This window comes from Vanessa tameamea, chromosome 15 (genome assembly GCF_037043105.1).
Source record: "Vanessa tameamea isolate UH-Manoa-2023 chromosome 15, ilVanTame1 primary haplotype, whole genome shotgun sequence".
NCBI classification, from domain to species: Eukaryota; Metazoa; Arthropoda; class Insecta; order Lepidoptera; family Nymphalidae; genus Vanessa; species Vanessa tameamea.
In genome coordinates, this window is record NC_087323.1 from 8,151,252 (window position 1) to 8,170,549 (window position 19,298).

At 31.5% G+C, this 19,298-nt stretch overlaps 2 protein-coding genes across 2 annotated transcripts; both read right to left on the reverse strand.

Annotated features, from left to right (window-relative positions):
* Positions 1 to 885: 885 nt before the first annotated feature.
* On the reverse strand, positions 886 to 11,174 carry LOC113399639 (cilia- and flagella-associated protein 61-like). Its single transcript, XM_064217205.1, is given in 25 exon segments — positions 886 to 1,104; positions 1,303 to 1,459; positions 1,748 to 1,911; positions 2,255 to 2,424; positions 2,774 to 2,972; positions 3,217 to 3,371; positions 3,707 to 3,867; positions 3,956 to 4,084; positions 4,364 to 4,558; positions 4,939 to 5,067; positions 5,323 to 5,441; positions 5,504 to 5,628; positions 5,826 to 6,010; positions 6,153 to 6,223; positions 6,437 to 6,548; positions 6,886 to 7,003; positions 7,078 to 7,139; positions 7,521 to 7,798; positions 7,871 to 7,940; positions 8,070 to 8,230; positions 8,317 to 8,452; positions 8,999 to 9,143; positions 9,939 to 10,096; positions 10,593 to 10,727; positions 10,997 to 11,174. Coding segments are annotated over 25 exon segments (3,699 nt in total). The 5' UTR covers positions 11,143 to 11,174.
* A 43-nt stretch (positions 11,175 to 11,217) lies between these two features.
* On the reverse strand, positions 11,218 to 19,187 carry LOC113399670 (protein regulator of cytokinesis 1-like). Its single transcript, XM_026638854.2, has 14 exons — positions 18,973 to 19,187; positions 18,533 to 18,732; positions 18,071 to 18,191; positions 17,701 to 17,930; positions 17,197 to 17,345; positions 16,752 to 16,919; positions 15,952 to 16,124; positions 15,588 to 15,735; positions 15,051 to 15,179; positions 14,640 to 14,776; positions 14,072 to 14,179; positions 12,899 to 13,040; positions 12,614 to 12,733; positions 11,218 to 12,299 (listed from the first exon to the last, which is right to left on the reverse strand). The coding sequence occupies exons 1-14, from the start codon at positions 19,005 to 19,007 to the stop codon at positions 11,874 to 11,876; spliced, it is 2,286 nt and encodes a 761-aa protein (XP_026494639.2). The 5' UTR covers positions 19,008 to 19,187; the 3' UTR covers positions 11,218 to 11,873.
* Positions 19,188 to 19,298: the final 111 nt, after the last annotated feature.

A 19,298-nucleotide genomic window follows, 5' to 3' on the forward strand; every position in this document is an offset into this window, starting at 1 on the left:
ATGGGAAGTCAGCAGAAGGTCCAACAGGGAAGGTGTATGATCCTCCACGTCTGGTATTCGCGTTGGCGAGGTGACCAGTTGTGTCAAATCATTTGCTAAAGCGAAGTCGAGAACAGATCTACCCGTATGATCGGTAGTGCGTGATCCAAGCCATTCGGCATGGTGGGCATTAAAATCGCCAAGAATTACGATCCCTGCGGATGACGGAATCTCTAGCCATTTGGACGTGCTCGACCAGTCGGTCGGTTTCGGCATTACCGCTATGGGACCTATAAAGGCACGCGTACATTCGCGGATGGTCGTCGCAATCTACACGCAGCCAGATAATCGATAGGTCCTGCCCTTCAAGGCCTCCGAGGCGTCGAGAGCAGATATCATCTCTGACGTAAACGCACACCCTAGCTCGTGGTACAAAGGAATGTTCCAATTAATACCCGGGGTAGGAAAGAAAAGTCGTATCGGCAGGAGAGGATATCTGGGTCTCGGTAAGAAAGAGCAAGGCCGGCTTCGCCGTCTCAAGGTGAAAGTGAACGGTGTTCAAGTTGGAGTGGAGTCCCCTTATGTAGCAGAAGTCCACATTGAGGGTGGTAGGGGTTGCCTTATGATGCCTGCTCCGATTGCCCCGAACAGTGGGGCCTCCGGGACACTCACATACCAGACGAAACGCGTAGCATTGCTACCACTTTATGCCGGTTTTAAGTGAGAGAGTGGTACTTCCCCGGGTGTGCCGGCCCATTCGGCTACAACCCGAAGGTATGCAGTGTGGCACTACCACTTTAAAATACTAGTACTAAACTAGAAGGGCCGTCACAAATCCCTACCACCAAGAATTAAAGCTTTAGGCGTTTACTTTATTAGAATGATTATTTATTTATTTCCATTATATTAAGAAAATAATAACGGCAGGTTATAATTTATGGAAAAAATCCTCACAGTATATCGCAAATAAACATTATTCAGAACAGTTGAAGAGAGACCATAGAGATTTTTAAAATTTTCGAGCGAAATTTTTTCTGGAGTCAAACATGTAATTCCATCAACAATAAGATCGTTTGACATGCGAAGTTTAAAATACCCGTTTTTAAAAGTTTCCATCACAATACCCTGAAACAATATTAATATTTAAGAATATTAAACACCGTTATTAGAAAACAAATATTTATTTCTTGTTAACCTAACATATTCTATTCGTTTAAAGAATAAGATGATTAGACTAAGAATTATCATCGTAAGGTTTAAGATCAGAGACAGGAAAGCGTATTGTGCTTTATAATTAACTTAAAAATACGAAATATAACTCACATTGTACTGCAAGGATTGTACATAATGATGAGGAACCTTCATCCCTGGCGATCGCACCTCTAAATATTGAAGACCACCAGGAAGCATGAATTGTGTAACATGCGGCTTTTTAAAGGTTGGGATTTTTTGAAATTCTTCCAAATCGCTTGATTGATAACTACATTTATAAATTACGATGTGAAATAAACAAATACCAAAAAATTAAACAATATTCATACATAAGATTTTACATTAGCATGGTTATTTTATTACTATAAGTATTTAAAACGGGATATTTAACATGTTTTTTATTTTTATTTGGTGGAGCTCGATATTTCGGCATTATCTACGAAAGTCTTGTTCACGAGACAGAGTCTCGTAACATGGTAAATATCCCGTTTTAAATACTTATAGTAATATTCATACACTTGAATATATCTAAAAATAAATCACTAAATTTACTTACGATGTTTTAGTATTAATTGATTCCGAAATATCAACAGTCTCTTTCGTATTTATTGAAGACGAATCAAAACTGACACATTTTATTGAACCTTTTCCTTTCTTTCCCATCTCCATAGGTGTTTCTTTAAAAAGTGGATCTAACAGATCCCTTATTTGAGAGCCAAGCTGTAAAAATCAAGCGTCAACATTTGCTATCGTATCATTATCATTTTGTGCATTTGTAAAACCATATATATTAAAAACTAGTTGTCACCCGCGGCTAAGTTTTAGAGGTTGTTCGGCAGAGGTTAGGAATAAAAATGTCTATGTCTTTCCTTGAAGTTAAAGCTTGCTTCATACCAAATCTCATCAAATTCGTTTCAGCGGTTTGCGTGTGAAGGAGCAACAGAGAGATAGACAAAGCTACTATCATATTTATAATATTAATATAGTTAAGTTTTTATTGTTCTTTATTTTATTCAATGAATTATTACATTTACGATACTTTATAATGGATTTAAAAAGTCACCTTGGCTCCAACTTCGTAGGCATCGTAATATTTTTGACGCATTGCTTCAGCATAGTACCTTCTATAATATCTGGTGGCTGGTCCGGCGGCATAAATTGAGGGATCCTTAGTCCTACACTGATGATCTATTAGAATACCGCCATCATATGCCATACCGCTCTTATTAATAGCTAGAATATATAAAAACATATTGTTTTTTAAAGATGTTAGTATAACATAAGAAAATATGAGATTATTTATATGTTTAGATAGAGTGTCACACTATAGAAGAAATAAAAGAAACAAGCCGACTTTATTATCTTAGTGTGTGTGACAACTCCGCTTGATATCAACTTCATATTTGTTTACCAGTGTGCGTGTTATGTTATGTGTATTCAGTAGCCAAAGACTTGGCCACAATTTTTTTAGACGCGTTCTCAGCGTTGACATTTTATCAAATAAGTCTAGATAGCAAATAATGTAATACATATCAATAATATAAGCATGAGAGATATATATATATATAATGTTAATTCATACCAAAAAACGCTTGCTCATTAACACCTCGGGTGCCATAATAAAATAGGGCAGAGCATTTTAGTTGTAACAGATGAAATTGAGAAAGGAAATCAACTTGAGTAACTAGATTGTCAACATCCATATGCCAAGCGTGAAAATAATAAGAACGATAAATTTTGATTTTCAGATTATCTAGAAGTTCGCACACGGTTTTATCTACCTAAACAAATAGATTAAAAATTATTAGTAAATATCAACTATGTAAATGATAAATTAGGTAAAGGCAAATTATTATCAAACACATTTCTCGTTTTAAGAAAAACAGTTTCATTAATCTTTAAATTCTAAATTAAATTTGGTTCGAAAAATAAAATATTTTGAAATATAATTTGTCAGTCGTTAATGGCTCGATATCATTCATAAGATTCATATTAGGTTTGTATCAGTAGTTCAAAAATACTTACATAAGAATTACAAAATAACGACACCCTCATTTTTCTAATATGTAAAGATGGAAAAGGTTCTATAAAAATTATGTTTTCAGTTGGTATCTTCATTTCAATTAAAGTTGCCAAACAACAGTAAACGTGTTTCGAAGCACCGTATACGAGTATTTTATCTGAAATTTCAATTAATTTTAAATTTCTAATTTCTTATTATTTAATAATTCCTTGCTGAATAAATAATATATTTACGAAATCAGCTTCTTTGAGGGTCAAGCAGAAATCATGATTCAAGTTTTAGATTATTAAGCAATTATTTTTTAGCAAATGAAGTTGCTATATAAACGATATGAATCGATTTTTTTATAATATACATAGCTTCTAATTTGATTTTTTTTTAATTTATTACTTAACTTGCAATACATACCGGAGGCATTCGACGTTTGCTATTAGCACTTCAATGCCAAAATATATTTTAACCATAAAGACTCATGCAAAAACTCACAATCACACGCATTCAGCCAACTTAATTTCCGGACAAAGTCGAGTGCTTTGTTAGCATCTGTTATCGTGTTTATTATGAAAACGTTTGCCGGGGTATAATTAATAACGCCTGGTTCTAATCTAGGCTGTGGTATATCAAGACGAGTATATTGAGGTAGCTTTCCGCTCCTAAATTAAAAAAGAATAACAACATAAGTCTGTTTCTCTTTTTCAATTCATCTTATTGTAATAGAAAAATCTATACAAATTCGTTTACCTCACATCCTTTTTTCTTTTAAATATAGACTTTAAGTAATCCGGATGTTGATATTGCTTTCCAAATAGTAAAAATAGAAAATCATAGTCACATTTGCGACCATTTGATAGATATATGTGTTTTTTACGTCTACAATCACATATAAAAATTGTATATAGAGTTTTCTTGTTTGATTACTGTTTGTCATTTATAGACAGCGGTGTGTGGATGTTTCCAGTGAATGTGTTTACATTCGCGTAGGTTCAAAATCAAAAATAATTCTCTGAAGAGAGATCAAACCAAACAATAATCACGAAAAAATTCACGCTACTTCAAGGGTTTGGGGAGTTAGTTAGAGTTAGCATATTAAATAAGTAGATGACATCCGTACACCTTAGAAAACTTTGTCAACACAAATAATATTCTTACTTATCAATCTCGACCATTGTCCCTTGAATGACATGCACATAATACGTATATGGAACGCTTTTAAGGTATTTATCGGAATTTGTGTAATATTTTTGGAACATCATTTCAGAGAGTGGATTTGTTTTTCTCGTGTATGGTAAACCATTGGGCGACACTAGAGTCACATTAGTGAAAAACAAATAAGAACACGAATCACTGAAAAACGAGAGTCTTATTAAAAGTTACTCTGTGTTAAAGTAAAAAAAACAAGTGAACAAGACATTCGTAGATAATGTCGAAATATCGAGCTCCACCAAATAAAAATAAAAAACATGGTAAATATCCCGTTTTAAATACTGTTAGTAATAAAAATAACCATGTTAATTTAAAATCTTATATAAAAAAAACATTTATCAAGTATTTTTGAGAGTGTAATATGAGAAAAGCTTGCTCTGAAGCTTATCGCATTATTAGCACGATACCTGCCTTGGTAGTCCAACAGGCAGTTATTAGACTATTTAACTTTTATATTCCTTTCCTATATAACAATATAGGAAGAATATAAGAAGAAGGTTTATATATAGAATTTGGTCTACCTGAAAAGCAGCGTATTAAGAAATGCCATAGCAGTTCTCGAAGCTCCAATGATAAGAATTCTAGCGTTAATATTGATTTTTGGAACACTTGTTAACTTCTTGCTTATAAACCAGCTACTAAATGCCATTCTGTTAATTATAAAAACATTGAAAGTAAAAACCTCTTTAAAAACAAGCCTTTGTACAAATGTGCTAAAAAAATACTCTAAAACTTTTAATGTAAACTTATAACTTCATTTCACATTTGACACAATTCATACGATATAAAAACTTGTCGCGAGATTCCCTTGTTTAGATACACAAGTAAATTTTACGATTACCCTTTTCAAATTTACAAGTATTTAAAGTACAAATAATGATAACATAATGTTTAGTAAATCTTACACAGTATTGGAAAGTTTGCGGATCCGTCTTAGTTCTGGCGTAGATATATAAACAATTTTTGAACTTCTTGGCATAAGAGGAATCATAGAAGCAGCTAATGAATTCGCTTTATGTGTTACCTTAAATTATATAGTTATAAAAATAATACATTTAAACATGACAAATAAACAAAATTACTGACCCATTTATTTCTATATGCAGTTAACCACATCATAGCGTTCGATCCAGAAAGCCTTATCATATCTCTGGCGAAGAACCTGTAATGAGGTTCGAATACGGGATACACTAAAACAGCTTTTAGTGTGACTAAGCCGCAGTCCAAACCTTGACTGGTATGGTATTTGTGGATCCGATGCGAATCCAGGTTAAATTTAATACGAATGAAATCTATTTGTTCTGGTTTCCTAAAAAAAATTTACAGTGATCAGTATTTCTGTCATATATATTTAAATGTTGTTTCATATATATTTGATAATATATAGCATTATGTATTGCTGTGAAACAAACTCACTCTAATATACCAACACCGATAAGTGTGACGCCACTCAGTAACACGTAGCACTGTAGGTCACTTTTGTGAATAATAGTATTTTCTACAGTCCATAATGTCTCTTTTCCGTCTAAACTCCTCAAGAGTTCAGCAATTTGAGGTACGTCGATTAACTCTGCCCTACGAACCCTTAATTTGCTACAAAATAAAAGTGAATTTAGTTAATTTAACCCAGCAGCGGGATATTTACAGGCTATTATGACTTTTTTTATTTTATAAACTCAATGAACAACAGACTAGGCTTCTACTCAAAAATATGATAAATATTCTTAAAAAAAACCTGAGCACAGAACTCCGATGAGCAACATAAAGAGCGTAGTCTGTTGAAGTTTCTTCTTTAATGGGAACGAACTGTAAAACAATTATTTTGTCTTCATTTCGTTGGGAGTATAATATAAAACAGATATCACCTGACTATTTTTGAATTTGTTGCGAACCATAAAGTTAATTATTTACACGAACTAAAATAACTATCTACCATTTACATTTCTAAGAGGATCTTCATCTCAGATCTTTATGTATGGGATATGTACAAAATGATTAAACAAAATAAGAAATAATTACACAGAAATGCTCAAGTAAATGGAAACTCTTATCTTTACACGGCACCCGAATAACGCAATAATCGTATTCCTTCATAATTTCAAATGCTGCTTCTAGCAAATGGAAGGCTTGTCTGAAAATAAGCCAATTTCATATTGATGAGTAATTTAAATGTACAATTATTATTATTTTGTATTTAACTTTAGTAACTCTTGACCGATTTCTGACATGGAGACGTATAGAATATGAAGACACAATATGTTTCTGTCTAATCCTACACTCTACGGAAATCAGCTGCTATGAGATTTTTAACGGAAAAACGTAATAACATTCTGCCAATTCGGCCCCTACTACTAAACTCAGAACATAGGGATCTTCACCTCTATAAGCTAGACAATGTAAAAAAAAATCATATAATTTTTGAAAAAAAAATTGATTCATTATTTTTAAATTAATTATATAATACCTACGTCTCATCCACATCTTCTCTAAATGCCAACAATTCGATCATAAAAGCATTCGGATCACCAGCGAATGTTTGCAATTCATTATTTTGGTTGCTTTTATTTCTAAGTATAGAAGTTCTTCCTGAAATTCAAGGTTATCGTACAATATACAACAATTAAAAAATATATATACAAAAAAATATATTTTGTAATTACGCTTCACTCTATCTTGAATCTGCATTGGACGAGAATGCCGAGGTCCTTCATCTTTATTAGGCCTGTATTATTTATTATATTTATTAATAAATAAGCGATTATATGCAATAATGGTTAGAGGGCTACGCATTTAGAAGAATGGGACAGTATTTTTATAACAGCACATATTACAGAAAATATACCACAAATAAATAAAAATAAAACTTAAATAGAAGAAATAAAATATTTGTATATTTTTTTTTCAAGGTTATATTCAAATTTTACACTAATATTTCTTGTATTTGATGATTTGAGACTAGGCTCGTCTCATTCGGGAAATGCAAAAAATCCGGGCGCCACGCGTTGGCGTTGGGGCGGTCTCACCGATGATGGTCAAGTATTAGCCAATAAGCAGTGGTCAAATAAGTTAAAAACAATAAATAATAATAAAACAATAAACTCACAATAAGAATTCTGAAGACAGTACTTCCGGTACAGTCAAAAGACGATTATCGATATTAACAATTTCGTAATCAAAGGGATCGTCATCTAGAAGGTAATTCACAAATGATGGATTGGTTGCAGTTGATGGTGTTGGAGAATTTAGTTCCCTTTCGCTGTCTTCGGAATATTGATTCCTGTAATAAAAATGATCGAAACTTTTCCGCATAGCTGATTTCCGGTCAAAATTAACTTTACTGTGCGTTTTAGTTTTGCCAGGTACTTTCTTTATTGACGGCGCCTGTTGGACAAATCAAACTCTGTAGATAATTATGGGTTATGTTATTAGGTATAAAAATAACGATATATTTACAACATTAACTTCGTCCATATCTGGCTGCAGTTCGTGATATGGACTCCATTTTCCAAGCATAATTGGCTCTCTATAAAAAATTAAACTATTGAATATACAGAGCAAATTCTTAATTAAAACGAACTAAGAGGAAAAATATAATGATAGACTTTACGTTTTCAAAAGCTATTATTTACTTATAATAAAAAAGCAAGCTTACCCAAAAGTATTTAGTAAAGTATTCGATCGCTTATATTTTTCTTTTTCTAAAGCTGTCGGTTTTCGTAGACCATGAAGGGGTCCAAGTTCATAAGTATTTTGCAGCACATCATAATTCATCTTGGAGTTCAGGCACATGACTCCAACTGCTTGGTCTTGGTACTAAATTAAAATATGCTTAGAAATAAGCAAAAAAGTGTACAGCCAAACTTATTAAGTATTATATATCATAATTTATACAAACTTACATCAGCAACAATTATTGTTCTATCCATTTCTGGATGGCGCCCGATAATTTCACTTATATAAAACTCGCCATACATTTCTTGTAATTTGGGACAATTTTTTCCCAGAATATTTACTATATCATCATTGTCTTCTTCTCTATATCATAACGTTATTATTACTGTGGTGTAATATACGGTATAACAGAGCCGAAATGGCCCAGTGATTAGAACGCGGGCATCTTAACCGATGATTGAGGGTTCAAACCCAGCAATGGGAAATTTACAGGCTGTTAATGTTAATATAAATGAAAGAATAGAAACTGTGGAACAATATTGATATAAAATAAAAACTATAATTACATCGCATCGCAGAAATGATATTGACTTTCAGGCGCAGTGTCTGCAATTGCTACCACACTAGTACCTACTGGGCCTTAAATATCTTACGGACATGCAAGTTTTCCTCTGTTAAGGAGACATCTGGGGGTTTTCTGACCACGATGTAGGTTTCGTTTAGATGTTTTCTGTGCCGCTATGCACGAAATTAATTATAGTGATACTTGTCCGGGTTTTAAACCGCAATATTCTAATTAATTCATTTCAGTTCTATGTACTGTCACCAGTCCTAGTATCCAGGTGGACTATACATATATAAGCGTAAATTATTAATAACAAGATAAATAAGTTAATAAAATAAACTAACACCGCTCGACGTATTTTTAATTTAGGACAAAAGTCATTACGTATCGCAGTGTAAAGGTACATAAGATTTTCGGTACCATTGTTTATTTTTGGCTTGAATTTGTATATATTGCGCTTCTTAAATGTTTTATATCTGGACATCCAACCTGTGTATACGTAATTTTATTTAAAAATGAAAAACACATTAATTTGCAATTATGTCGTGTTGTCTCGTATTTTAAAATATATACGAGTATATTATATTTAAAAAACAAATCAACGTGAATTTTCATTTTGAACTCTTTTCAGATGTTCCTTTTTTAAATATCTTTCCTATATAAATTCAAAACGCGATTTTTTAAAATTAAAATGTTGTAAAAGAGATTAATCCGCCCGAAAATTACGACCATTAGTATGGGTAATTTGATATAACTGTAGTTCTAACAGATAAACTAAACTAAAACTCGGGCTCAACAATCGAGGTAATTTCTGCAAATGCCAAGCGCCATCATTTAGAAAAGTCCTCTGCGTACTCTAACCCTATCGTAAATATAACCGTAAATCGTAAATAAAAGAATATAATAGTTTTATGTATCTATTGTCAATGAAAATAGATGTACAGAGTGTGAGGGCTCTGTCTAGAATAGTAACTTTTTATTATTTTTCTTTGTTACTGGGTAGGAGAGTGAATACCCAACTGAGACTTAAGTTAGATATTTGATAATGGGATTACAATTAAGAGCTGAGAATACGCACGTCATCTATCCATAGATAACTACTATTATATTCGGGTACTAGCATACATTAGTATCGTTATTAATATCGTAATAAACAATAAAATATAATACTCAAACATCAAATAGAACACAAACTTAAAAATTGCCATAGTACTCATTTATTCGCAGTTTAGTAGTAAAGTATTAAATCTTATAAATTTATTTTTATAAAAAATATCAAAATACCTTCTGGGCAACCAGGCGGCACGACCAACACGATGTTTAAAAGGTAAACGTCATTACGGAATATCGACACAAAAGCTTCCTCGATGAAAATATCCATGACGGCATCAATACAACACATGAAATGAACGAACAAAGTATTTCTGGATAAATAATATTTTCTGAAATACATAATTGCCAAATACTAGTGTCAAAAAGATAAACATTTGTTGTTTAACGCTTAGAACAATTAAATTGTTGTAAACATTGGCACGTCCCCGCCAATAATTTCTCGTATTAAGAGTGTCAGATCGCAGGACTGGACTCGATGAACCTGATGATTGTCGTCAATTTCAAAAAAAGCCGAACGATTCGGTATAGCGTGCAAAATTAAAAGCAGATGATAAAGAGTTATGCAGCGTTGCATTTTGCGTGCTCTTATCATGAAGACACCAAGAAAGAAACCAAGTATCATTACGGCATGTCAGTATAGTGAGCACGCGCCTTTATTTAAGTGTTATATTTTGTTAAGTATAATAATTATAAAGATATATTAACACTACACAATTAAAAAAACACGTTTGACTGTAACAAATTTTAGCAATATTTCATAGCACTACTAAAAATTGTGGGCTTTAATTAATATGCGATTGTAAATAAAGTAATTTTGAAACAAACTGAAATAGATTCCGTATCCATGTTTCCCAATCCGAAGGATCGACTCCATTTATGTTTGGATGGTCACAAAGCGCCATGAACCCTATCACTTCCTTTTTATTATTTATCATGCATATTGACAAAGTTGATAATTCTCTGGAATAATTATTAAAACTCACACAAGTTATACTTAAGGTTTAGTAAATTAGCAAATTCTCTTATTTCATTTTTGCTATTTAAAAACAAAGAGTAACTAATGAAACTAACTAAATTACTTATCAATTCTTATCAATAGAAATACATTTAAAATCAGCAATAGTTTTGGAAGATTCAATGAAATAATTGTTTTGCTTGAAAAATACATTTGATTGTATGTAAAAATGCGTTACATAATTTTTATACTAACATGACAGATCAATACTTACATCAATTTCCCGATATCAACATTATCAAAGAGCCGTTCAGTATGTTTGAGATTTATTATCAACTCTATATCATGCTTATCACCTTCTACAGCTCTTCTGAATCTTCTACCATTTGGTCCTACTTTAAAGTCGAAAAATATAGACATCTTGACTAATGTTCATTACACTTTATTACCAAAGATTCAGCTTCAAGTTGGTTATGATTTCAATGAAACGCCAAATAAAACTATGAATAATATATTACAACCATAATTTACAAATTCAAATTATTCCAAATTACATTATATCGAAAATTATCATATATTAATGTGCATAAAAATAGTGAACCACACGTGCTAAGACATCTTCAAATCATACAATACTGACCAGTATTAAGTACATCTCACAAACGAACAGTTAAAGCTGCCAGGACAATAATTACTGAGTATTATCAAGTAAATAGTATGAATAAAAATAAAAATTATTTGATGGTATTTCGTCATAACTTTAATCGGTGACTTTAAAACTTTTATCAATCCAGTTATTCTAAACTATGATACTATATAAAACACAACTAAAACGAAAATTATGTCCAACTGAAAATCTTCAAAAACATATGAAACTACGTAAAAAATATACTATTCATAACATAATCTATTAACATATTAAATTACCTCAATACAATGTCAATTAAACCTATCAAATATAATAATAATAATAATTGTGACACATACAAATGGAATATTTTAACTGGTATGTCATAAATCAACATTCGATTTTTGTTCTAAAAATCTCACTTATGTCATTGATTGTCCACATATCTTAGTACATTACTATTTGTAATAAAAGGAGCACAGCATTGTATTAAAATATGCGTACATCATCATGTCGAAGCGCATCATATGAGGGGTGGGAAGTTTTTGGCTCGCATTAAATGTGAATGCGACTTAGACCGGCTAACGTTGTTTGGAGTCGTCTTTAAGGACATACTGGTGGCTGTGTTTTGTCTCTGAAGGTTCACTTTGTTCGCGCTGAGGGGAGCTCGGGGGGTCGCGAAACCATCATTATTCAACTTCAAGGCGGATCGAGTTAGTCTCGTGGGCGTACAGAGGAGATTACTCTTAGGCGTCATTGGCATATTCACGTGTTGTATATTCTCCTTTCCGATTTTAGGCGTCAGTGGAGTGGGATTCGTTTTTAAAGTTTTTTTTGGGGTCTCTTTTCTCTCTTCTAAGGTTTGAAAAATGATAGTCGGTAAGTTTACTTCGTGGCCTTTGTTGTTAGCCATCGAGCTTCGACTGATCTGTTTTTCGTTAATGCCGTCCTATTGATGATAAAATATATTATTAATTAATTAACATTAATTTGTTACGTACAAACTATAGTAGTCTAGTCATTAAATGAAATGCTTATAGCGATTCTGAAAATGATAAGGACTGAGCATATCTTGTTCATAATAAATCATCAGGATATTCTTATATTTAATTTACACCTAAATTAAACCAAATATAAGACTAAAAATGTTATACATATTTTGATTGCTGAACATACATCCGTTAACCTCTCCTCCTTCAACTTTAATGAAATCCTTCGGTCAAAAGACACGCATTTAAGATTATCTTAGAGCAATGAGGTCACCTTGAAGTCAGTGTATGTGGTGAGAAGCGTGGTCTCCATAAGCGGGTCTGTGGCGCGAGATTCGCCCGACAGCGCACCGCCAGTCGACCGCCGACCGCCGCTGCGACGACGACCGAGCGACTGAGGACGTTAAGACATATATTAAAAACAACATACTACAAATATAAGAAATCGTTATGTTTAAAAATATTTTTAATTTACCACTTTTAAGTTATGACTATTGATTTGGCTTTTTGATTATTGATGAAATATGTACACACGATGCATTTTGTGTAATTGACTCACGGTTCGCTTGTGTTTGAGAATGCTGCCGTTAACGGTGGCCTTCGGAGTCTTCTTGCCCTCCCCGCCGTAGTCTAGTTTCCGTTTGGCGTGCTCCCCCTTGCCCTCCGCCACGGCGCGTGCCGCCAGCCGCCCGCTGATGCGTCTGCAAATTGGTATTTTATTATATTAGTGCAGATTATCCATTAGCAGAGATTTTGATTATAGCAAAACCAACATTGTTTATTTTTTATTTAGATTTTTTATGCACCTTTTTTTATTATTTCATACTAAAATAACAAAAGCAATTTACTAATGATGTCCGGGTACTTTAATCTATACTAATAATAATGTACAAATTTCTGCCATATAGACGACTATATTTTTTTTTTACAGAAACAAGAAACAATTTTCGCATATACAAATTATTCGAATAAGAGAATAATAAAAGAGAGAGATAAATTTCTTATTCAAAACATTAACAAATCAATAATACAAGATAAGATCTAATTTCTAATTTACTAATTACGTAAGAATACAATTCAGTATAATAATTACTAAATAGAGCAACTAAATAATTACACTATAATTAACCAATTTAATTGGGCAGCAACTAGTTATGGATTGTTCTACAATAACAACACTTCTCATTCCCTCTACTTATGTAATGTATAATTAACTTTTAGCTACGTGTCAATAATCAAACTTGCCTGCATGACGTGAATATTTTCACTTCATTAAGTTACAAACGAGCGCTGAAATAGTAGAAGGGATGACAAGTATTTTTGTATCAGAGCAAGATTTTTAAATTTTCAACAATAAACTGCTAAATTAATATTCCTTTTTACATAGAAGTACGACTACACAGTGAGCATGGCCATTCATGTTTTACATAGTATGAGATAAAAGTTAAACATATCAACATACTCAGACTGAACACCATTTGCACGGACAGTTTGCTGGGGAATGCTGGGAAAAGTATAACAGATAGTACACTAAAAACTTTATGTGGGAAATAGATTAGAAATAAATAATATTACAAAAAAATATTATTATAGTCAAGTTGTTCACCATTATTAGTTAAAATTTTATATTTCTATAGTTATAGATATTAAATTATGATTAAAGAAATGTGTTTTTCTTTTAAAAGTTTGCTGTTGCTATCAATCTGTATAAATCAATGAATCCTTTGCTTACCTCTTTACAGTCGATATAGCAGATCTCTTGAGCGCGGACAGATTGGAGGAGAGAGTGGTGACGGCTTTTGCAGCGCTGCCCGTGATGAGTTGACGCTTGTTGGGGGGTCTAGAAGTCAAAAGAACTGCTTACACTGACTAAACACTTGTAATTAACATGCATTGATGGTGAGAGGTTCTCCGATTTTAAACATTTATTTATTTTTATCAATTAGTACTATTTACATGCAAAATATTGAAATGTGTAGGGAGTAGCTATCATTAATTGAAATGACATACAATAAAATTTATTAAACTATTCATGCAACAATTACTATTTGATGTAAACCCACCTATTTAAGTTTAAAAATTAATAATAAATGGAATAGTAAATTTTATATGTTTTCATAAAAATTAAAATCAATGTTATTTGCCTTTTGGTCATGTCTCATGTATAATATTTTATCCATTATCAATTTACAATTCAGAATTTTCTGATCAGTTTAAAATTTCAAATACCTAACAGTAACTTAATAAATAGCTCATCAGTAGACCGAGACATATATCAATAAAACGTGATAATAAAATACCTGTTCTTCTCGACGGTGGCGGCTAAGCCAGCAGCTGTGCGATTTCGTTTGCCGAGAGGGGAAGTTGCAAGCGATCGGAACAGTGGGGTGGTAGGGGTGAGCGCCTGCTTGCGAGCCGACAGCTTGTTATGACGCTCCTATATAAGATGTACAATGTGTTTATTTTAAAATATTAATTATGTCCTAATAAAGGAGCAATTATCTATGTGAACAAAAATAATAAAAAATAATCCAAAGTATATTTTACCAATAAAATAAATGTATTTTTTAATTTATATAATAAAGGAGGAATAAAAATTATTGATTGAATATGGCATAAGATTTATATCTTCCAACAAACTTTCATTACATTCTCATTTTGTAAGACTTATATAAATATATAATAAAAATTAATTAGTGTTTCCAACTAACCGCTTTTCTAATCTCCCACTCATCTTGTATCAACTGCAAAAGAGGTTTTCCGTCCACAGTGAAGGTGGTGCCTGTCTTAGACTCGTATTCAGTGACCAAGTCTCGAATCTGTGCTTCGATTTTAGGTAACTGTCAAAAAAAAGAATATTATTAAATACTTGCAAAAAAAACAGTGTGTCCATGTTTATAAGACTAATAATAAAATATTTTCAAGTTTCAAAATGCACTGTCTGAAGGTGATTTAAATATATAATTGAAAATTTCCATTGTTCACTGTAAAACTTTAGTACATATTGTTTTTCATTCTTCAAAAACAACCTTCTCTCCTTTTAAGAAAATGATTATATTCCACCTGTGGCAGACATTCATCCCCAGCATGAGGTGAATCATAAACACACATAAAGCACCTGATAGTTTAGTGGTACTTGCCAGGCCTTGAACTTTTCAACTCTGAGTAAGATTCCTGTATTTTAACCACTAGGCCATCATCAGGATTTTAAACCTTAAATATATTATAAAATAAATAAAACCAAGTACATTGCTAACTATTGTCTTCCGTTCCTTCTCTTCTCGCAGCAATTGTCCTCCACGGTTGTGATATCGGCCAGGCTCAGAAGCACGTGCTTCCAGTTCAGTCATTTTCAACCATAGATTCTTGCGTGTTACTACCAGCTCAAAGATATGCCTGAAGGAATTTTTTTTTTATTTATATATAACCTAAATGCCTTAAATTTAAACATAAATTACAGATAATAGACTCTAATCTTCTAATCTAAATTATATCTATGCATTGTTTTAACATGAAGAAAAACTACCCATTTATAGTATTGGTAGAGATAATAATTAATTAACAGATTAAATTCTTGATATTATATAAATCTAACTAAAAACATACACTTACTTGTTATCATTGTAATATTTGGTAATTCTATCCAAATATAGTTCATGCAAGGTGAGGGTATCTTCGGTGAATATATCCTGGTAGTAATGCAAAAATTCCTCTCTCTCTTGGGTTGAGTACATTACATTGTCCCACATTAACTTTATTTTTGTACGGACATTTGCAACAAACACCTGAGAATTAAGATTAAAATTTCCTAGTAAATAGAGCTTTTAAAGACTATTATAAAATTAACATTCACTGGTTTTAGTACAATATATATAATTATAAGTTCAATGTAGTCATTTATTTTAACAAATAAGCTGCTCTTAGTCATTAGTTTTCAGAAATGTTAAAGTTCAGTAAAGGCAACAGAAATATAATAGAATAAACTTTATATTATAAAATTATATATAGGTTATTTTGAAATATCTTAATAAAATGGCTGTCTTTAAAAATTCACTAACGAGTGATACAGTCCACACTCAAACCTTTTGTACTGCATACATATATATATTGTTTTTTATTTAAAGTTTTTTTTTGTGCTAAATGTCATGGACAATAAAGAGAATAAATAAATAAAAAAATAATTTAGTGCATCTCTATGTAGCTGAGTGCAGTTCTATAATTAAAATTTGCTCTAAGTTTGAATTTTTTTTATTACAGAATTAACATAATCAATTATATAGCAAACAAAAATGTCTGTATTACAATTAAATTAATTGTAACATGTATCCAAAACAAGGTAAAAGTTACTTCTGGTAAGTTTTATTGCAATAAGATGAAATTATTGGAAAGAAAAGATAATGATGAATAATTACCGCAATCTTTTGTCTTTTAATTTGATCACATCTTTTTATTTCCTCCTTTAGTGCTGTTTCCGTAGCAGGGTGACAACCAGGATGTGCTTGTAGGAAGTTATCACGATAAATATAGTCTTCCTCCAAACAGTCCCAAAGTTTAGTTAGTCTCTCTCGCAATTCTAAAACCTACATATAAAAAGTACATTTTAATTGAATATGTACAAATGTTAAGAGATTAACATAAGTTCTTCTATATTTCACTAACAAACATTTATTATGTTTGAGACCCTGTTTATTGTTATTCTCTAGCACAATATAAATAATCAATAAAAAGTTTACAAATGTTTATCTCCGTTTAAGGCCTGACACTTTAGTCAATTCTATTGGCTCTACTGTCATATCAGATTTGACAAGAAGATATAGTTTTTAAAGGCTTTATGTTTATTGAAGAGATACTACTTACACGATTGTTAGTTTGGTCATACTTCTCTTGCAGATCTTGTTTCAACTTTGCCAGGCGATCCATATTGTAATCAGTAACCTTAAAGTCCACTGATAGAGATGTTACGACAGATTGCTCAAACTTACTTTGTGGTTTTATTTGTAACTTATCTAAAAATATAATTTTGATGACATCAAGAAAAGGATGAAGATAAGTTTTATACCTAATCATAGTTAAAACTTAAAAAGTATACTTATATAAATACTTTATAAAACAAAGACAGTTACAATATTTTTAGAATTACTTATTAATTTAGTAAATAAGTTGTATAATTTAATGGTATTTTATTATAATAAAAGATTTCATGAACCTTAATAAACATACAAATCAATTTATAATTGCTTTGAAATACTATTAATACAAGAAATAATTTACTTATTTATAATGTATATGGAACATTAAATGACACAATAATAAAGTTTATAACTGTGTAAATTATATTTATTGAAAAACTTTATTTCATACCCATAATATCCTTAATTTCAGCTTGTGTGTTTAGAAACAATTCTGCCCTCTTGTCCCTCTCGGCTTGCAGGACTTCCAAGTGATCTTTAAGCTTATCCAATTCATCTTCAGCAGGCAAAGGTATCTCTTGTAGCTCATGGGTTGTGACACCAAGCTTTTCAGTAAGGTCCCTCTGCCACTCAACAAGCCTTTTCATCTTCTTGCGACGCTGTTCCATTTGCTCTCTATATCTATATTATTCATTAACAATTAAGATTAATATATTGTTAAGATTTTTTTGTTACTTTTATGTTATAAAAATATTAAAATATTACTTGAAATTTAAGCAGAAGATAAGTTAAAAATTACAATACATTAATTAATGTCTTACCCAGCTATCTGCTCTTCTAATTCTCTCTTGTAATCAACTAACATCATTTCTTCTTTGAATTCCAATATTGTTATATCCACCGATAGACATCGGCTTAGTTCTTCTGTTTCTTCTTTTAACTCTAAAATTTTACTTAATTTAAATGATATATATATGGATTGTTTAATAAAGTTTTATTATATTGAGTTTATATAATGAAAACCCTTTGAAATTGAAAATAATCCACACTGTGTTACAGTCAAATAAAATGCAGAAATTTTCCTTATAAATATATTGTTCAAACTGGTGCCCATGTACTACTGTCAGTAATTATTTGCACATGAAATTAACATCAAAACTGTGTGAAATACACAATGTGGGCTCTTATAAACTTTTAGAAGGTCATTTATATAGACATTGATAATAATATTTTATGATAATTATTCCGTTTCTAGACTGTTGGTTTTGAAATTTCATACTTACTGTCTACTTGACTTTGCATTATTATAAGTTTTTGTCTGGTTTCCGATATCACATCTTTATGAAACTCCTTCTCAATCTGTTTCAGTTTGATTATATTGCTAACTTTTGTACTGTCATCCACGCCCAAATGAGACCAGTTAAGCCAAAGTTCTTCCATCATGTGACGAATATTCTGAGATATTTCATGAAGAACCTCATTGCTGAAATTAAATTCATACTATTACTTTAGGAAATAAATGAAACTGCAACCTTTTACCTACTAATAAATAATTTACACGATTAAAAATCGTTTGTTTAATGCAATAACTATTTACCCATCACATTAAATTTTGTACGTCATTTTAAAGAATTCTAATTATATATCTGATATAAATATCCAAATAATGTAAAGATGGTTTTAATAACGATTTTTGTTCCTATAAATTTAAGAAAAAACTTACAACAGCTTGCCGACATCCTCAGTTAACGTAATCATTTTTTCGAAAAACCTTCCAAGTATTTTTTTAAAATTCACTCCTTTTTACACACTAACCACTTAATCCTAAATCTTTCGTTGTTTTCAACGATCTCAATTTTTCAGAAATTGATACGACACTGGTTTTTAGGAGACTCGATCGTTTGAAGTTTTCAAAATTCAATACGTTACAAACAAAACGTCCAATGCTTTAATGTGATTGGCCGTTGCCGCCATTGGTGCAGATACCATAGAGATTATGGTCTACGTATTATTTATGTCTATTGTATGACAAATACGAGCTACAATTTA

Coding starts and splice junctions, on each gene's coding strand:
- LOC113399670 (XM_026638854.2), bottom strand. CDS start 19,007: ATGATTACGTTAACTGAGGATGTCGGCAAGCTGTT. Junction 18,192..18,532: donor AATGCAAAGTCAAGTAGACA/GTAAGTATGAAA, acceptor GTAAAATTTTAG/AGTTAAAAGAAGAAACAGAA. Junction 14,777..15,050: donor AGTGGGAGATTAGAAAAGCG/GTTAGTTGGAAA, acceptor CATCTTATATAG/GAGCGTCATAACAAGCTGTC.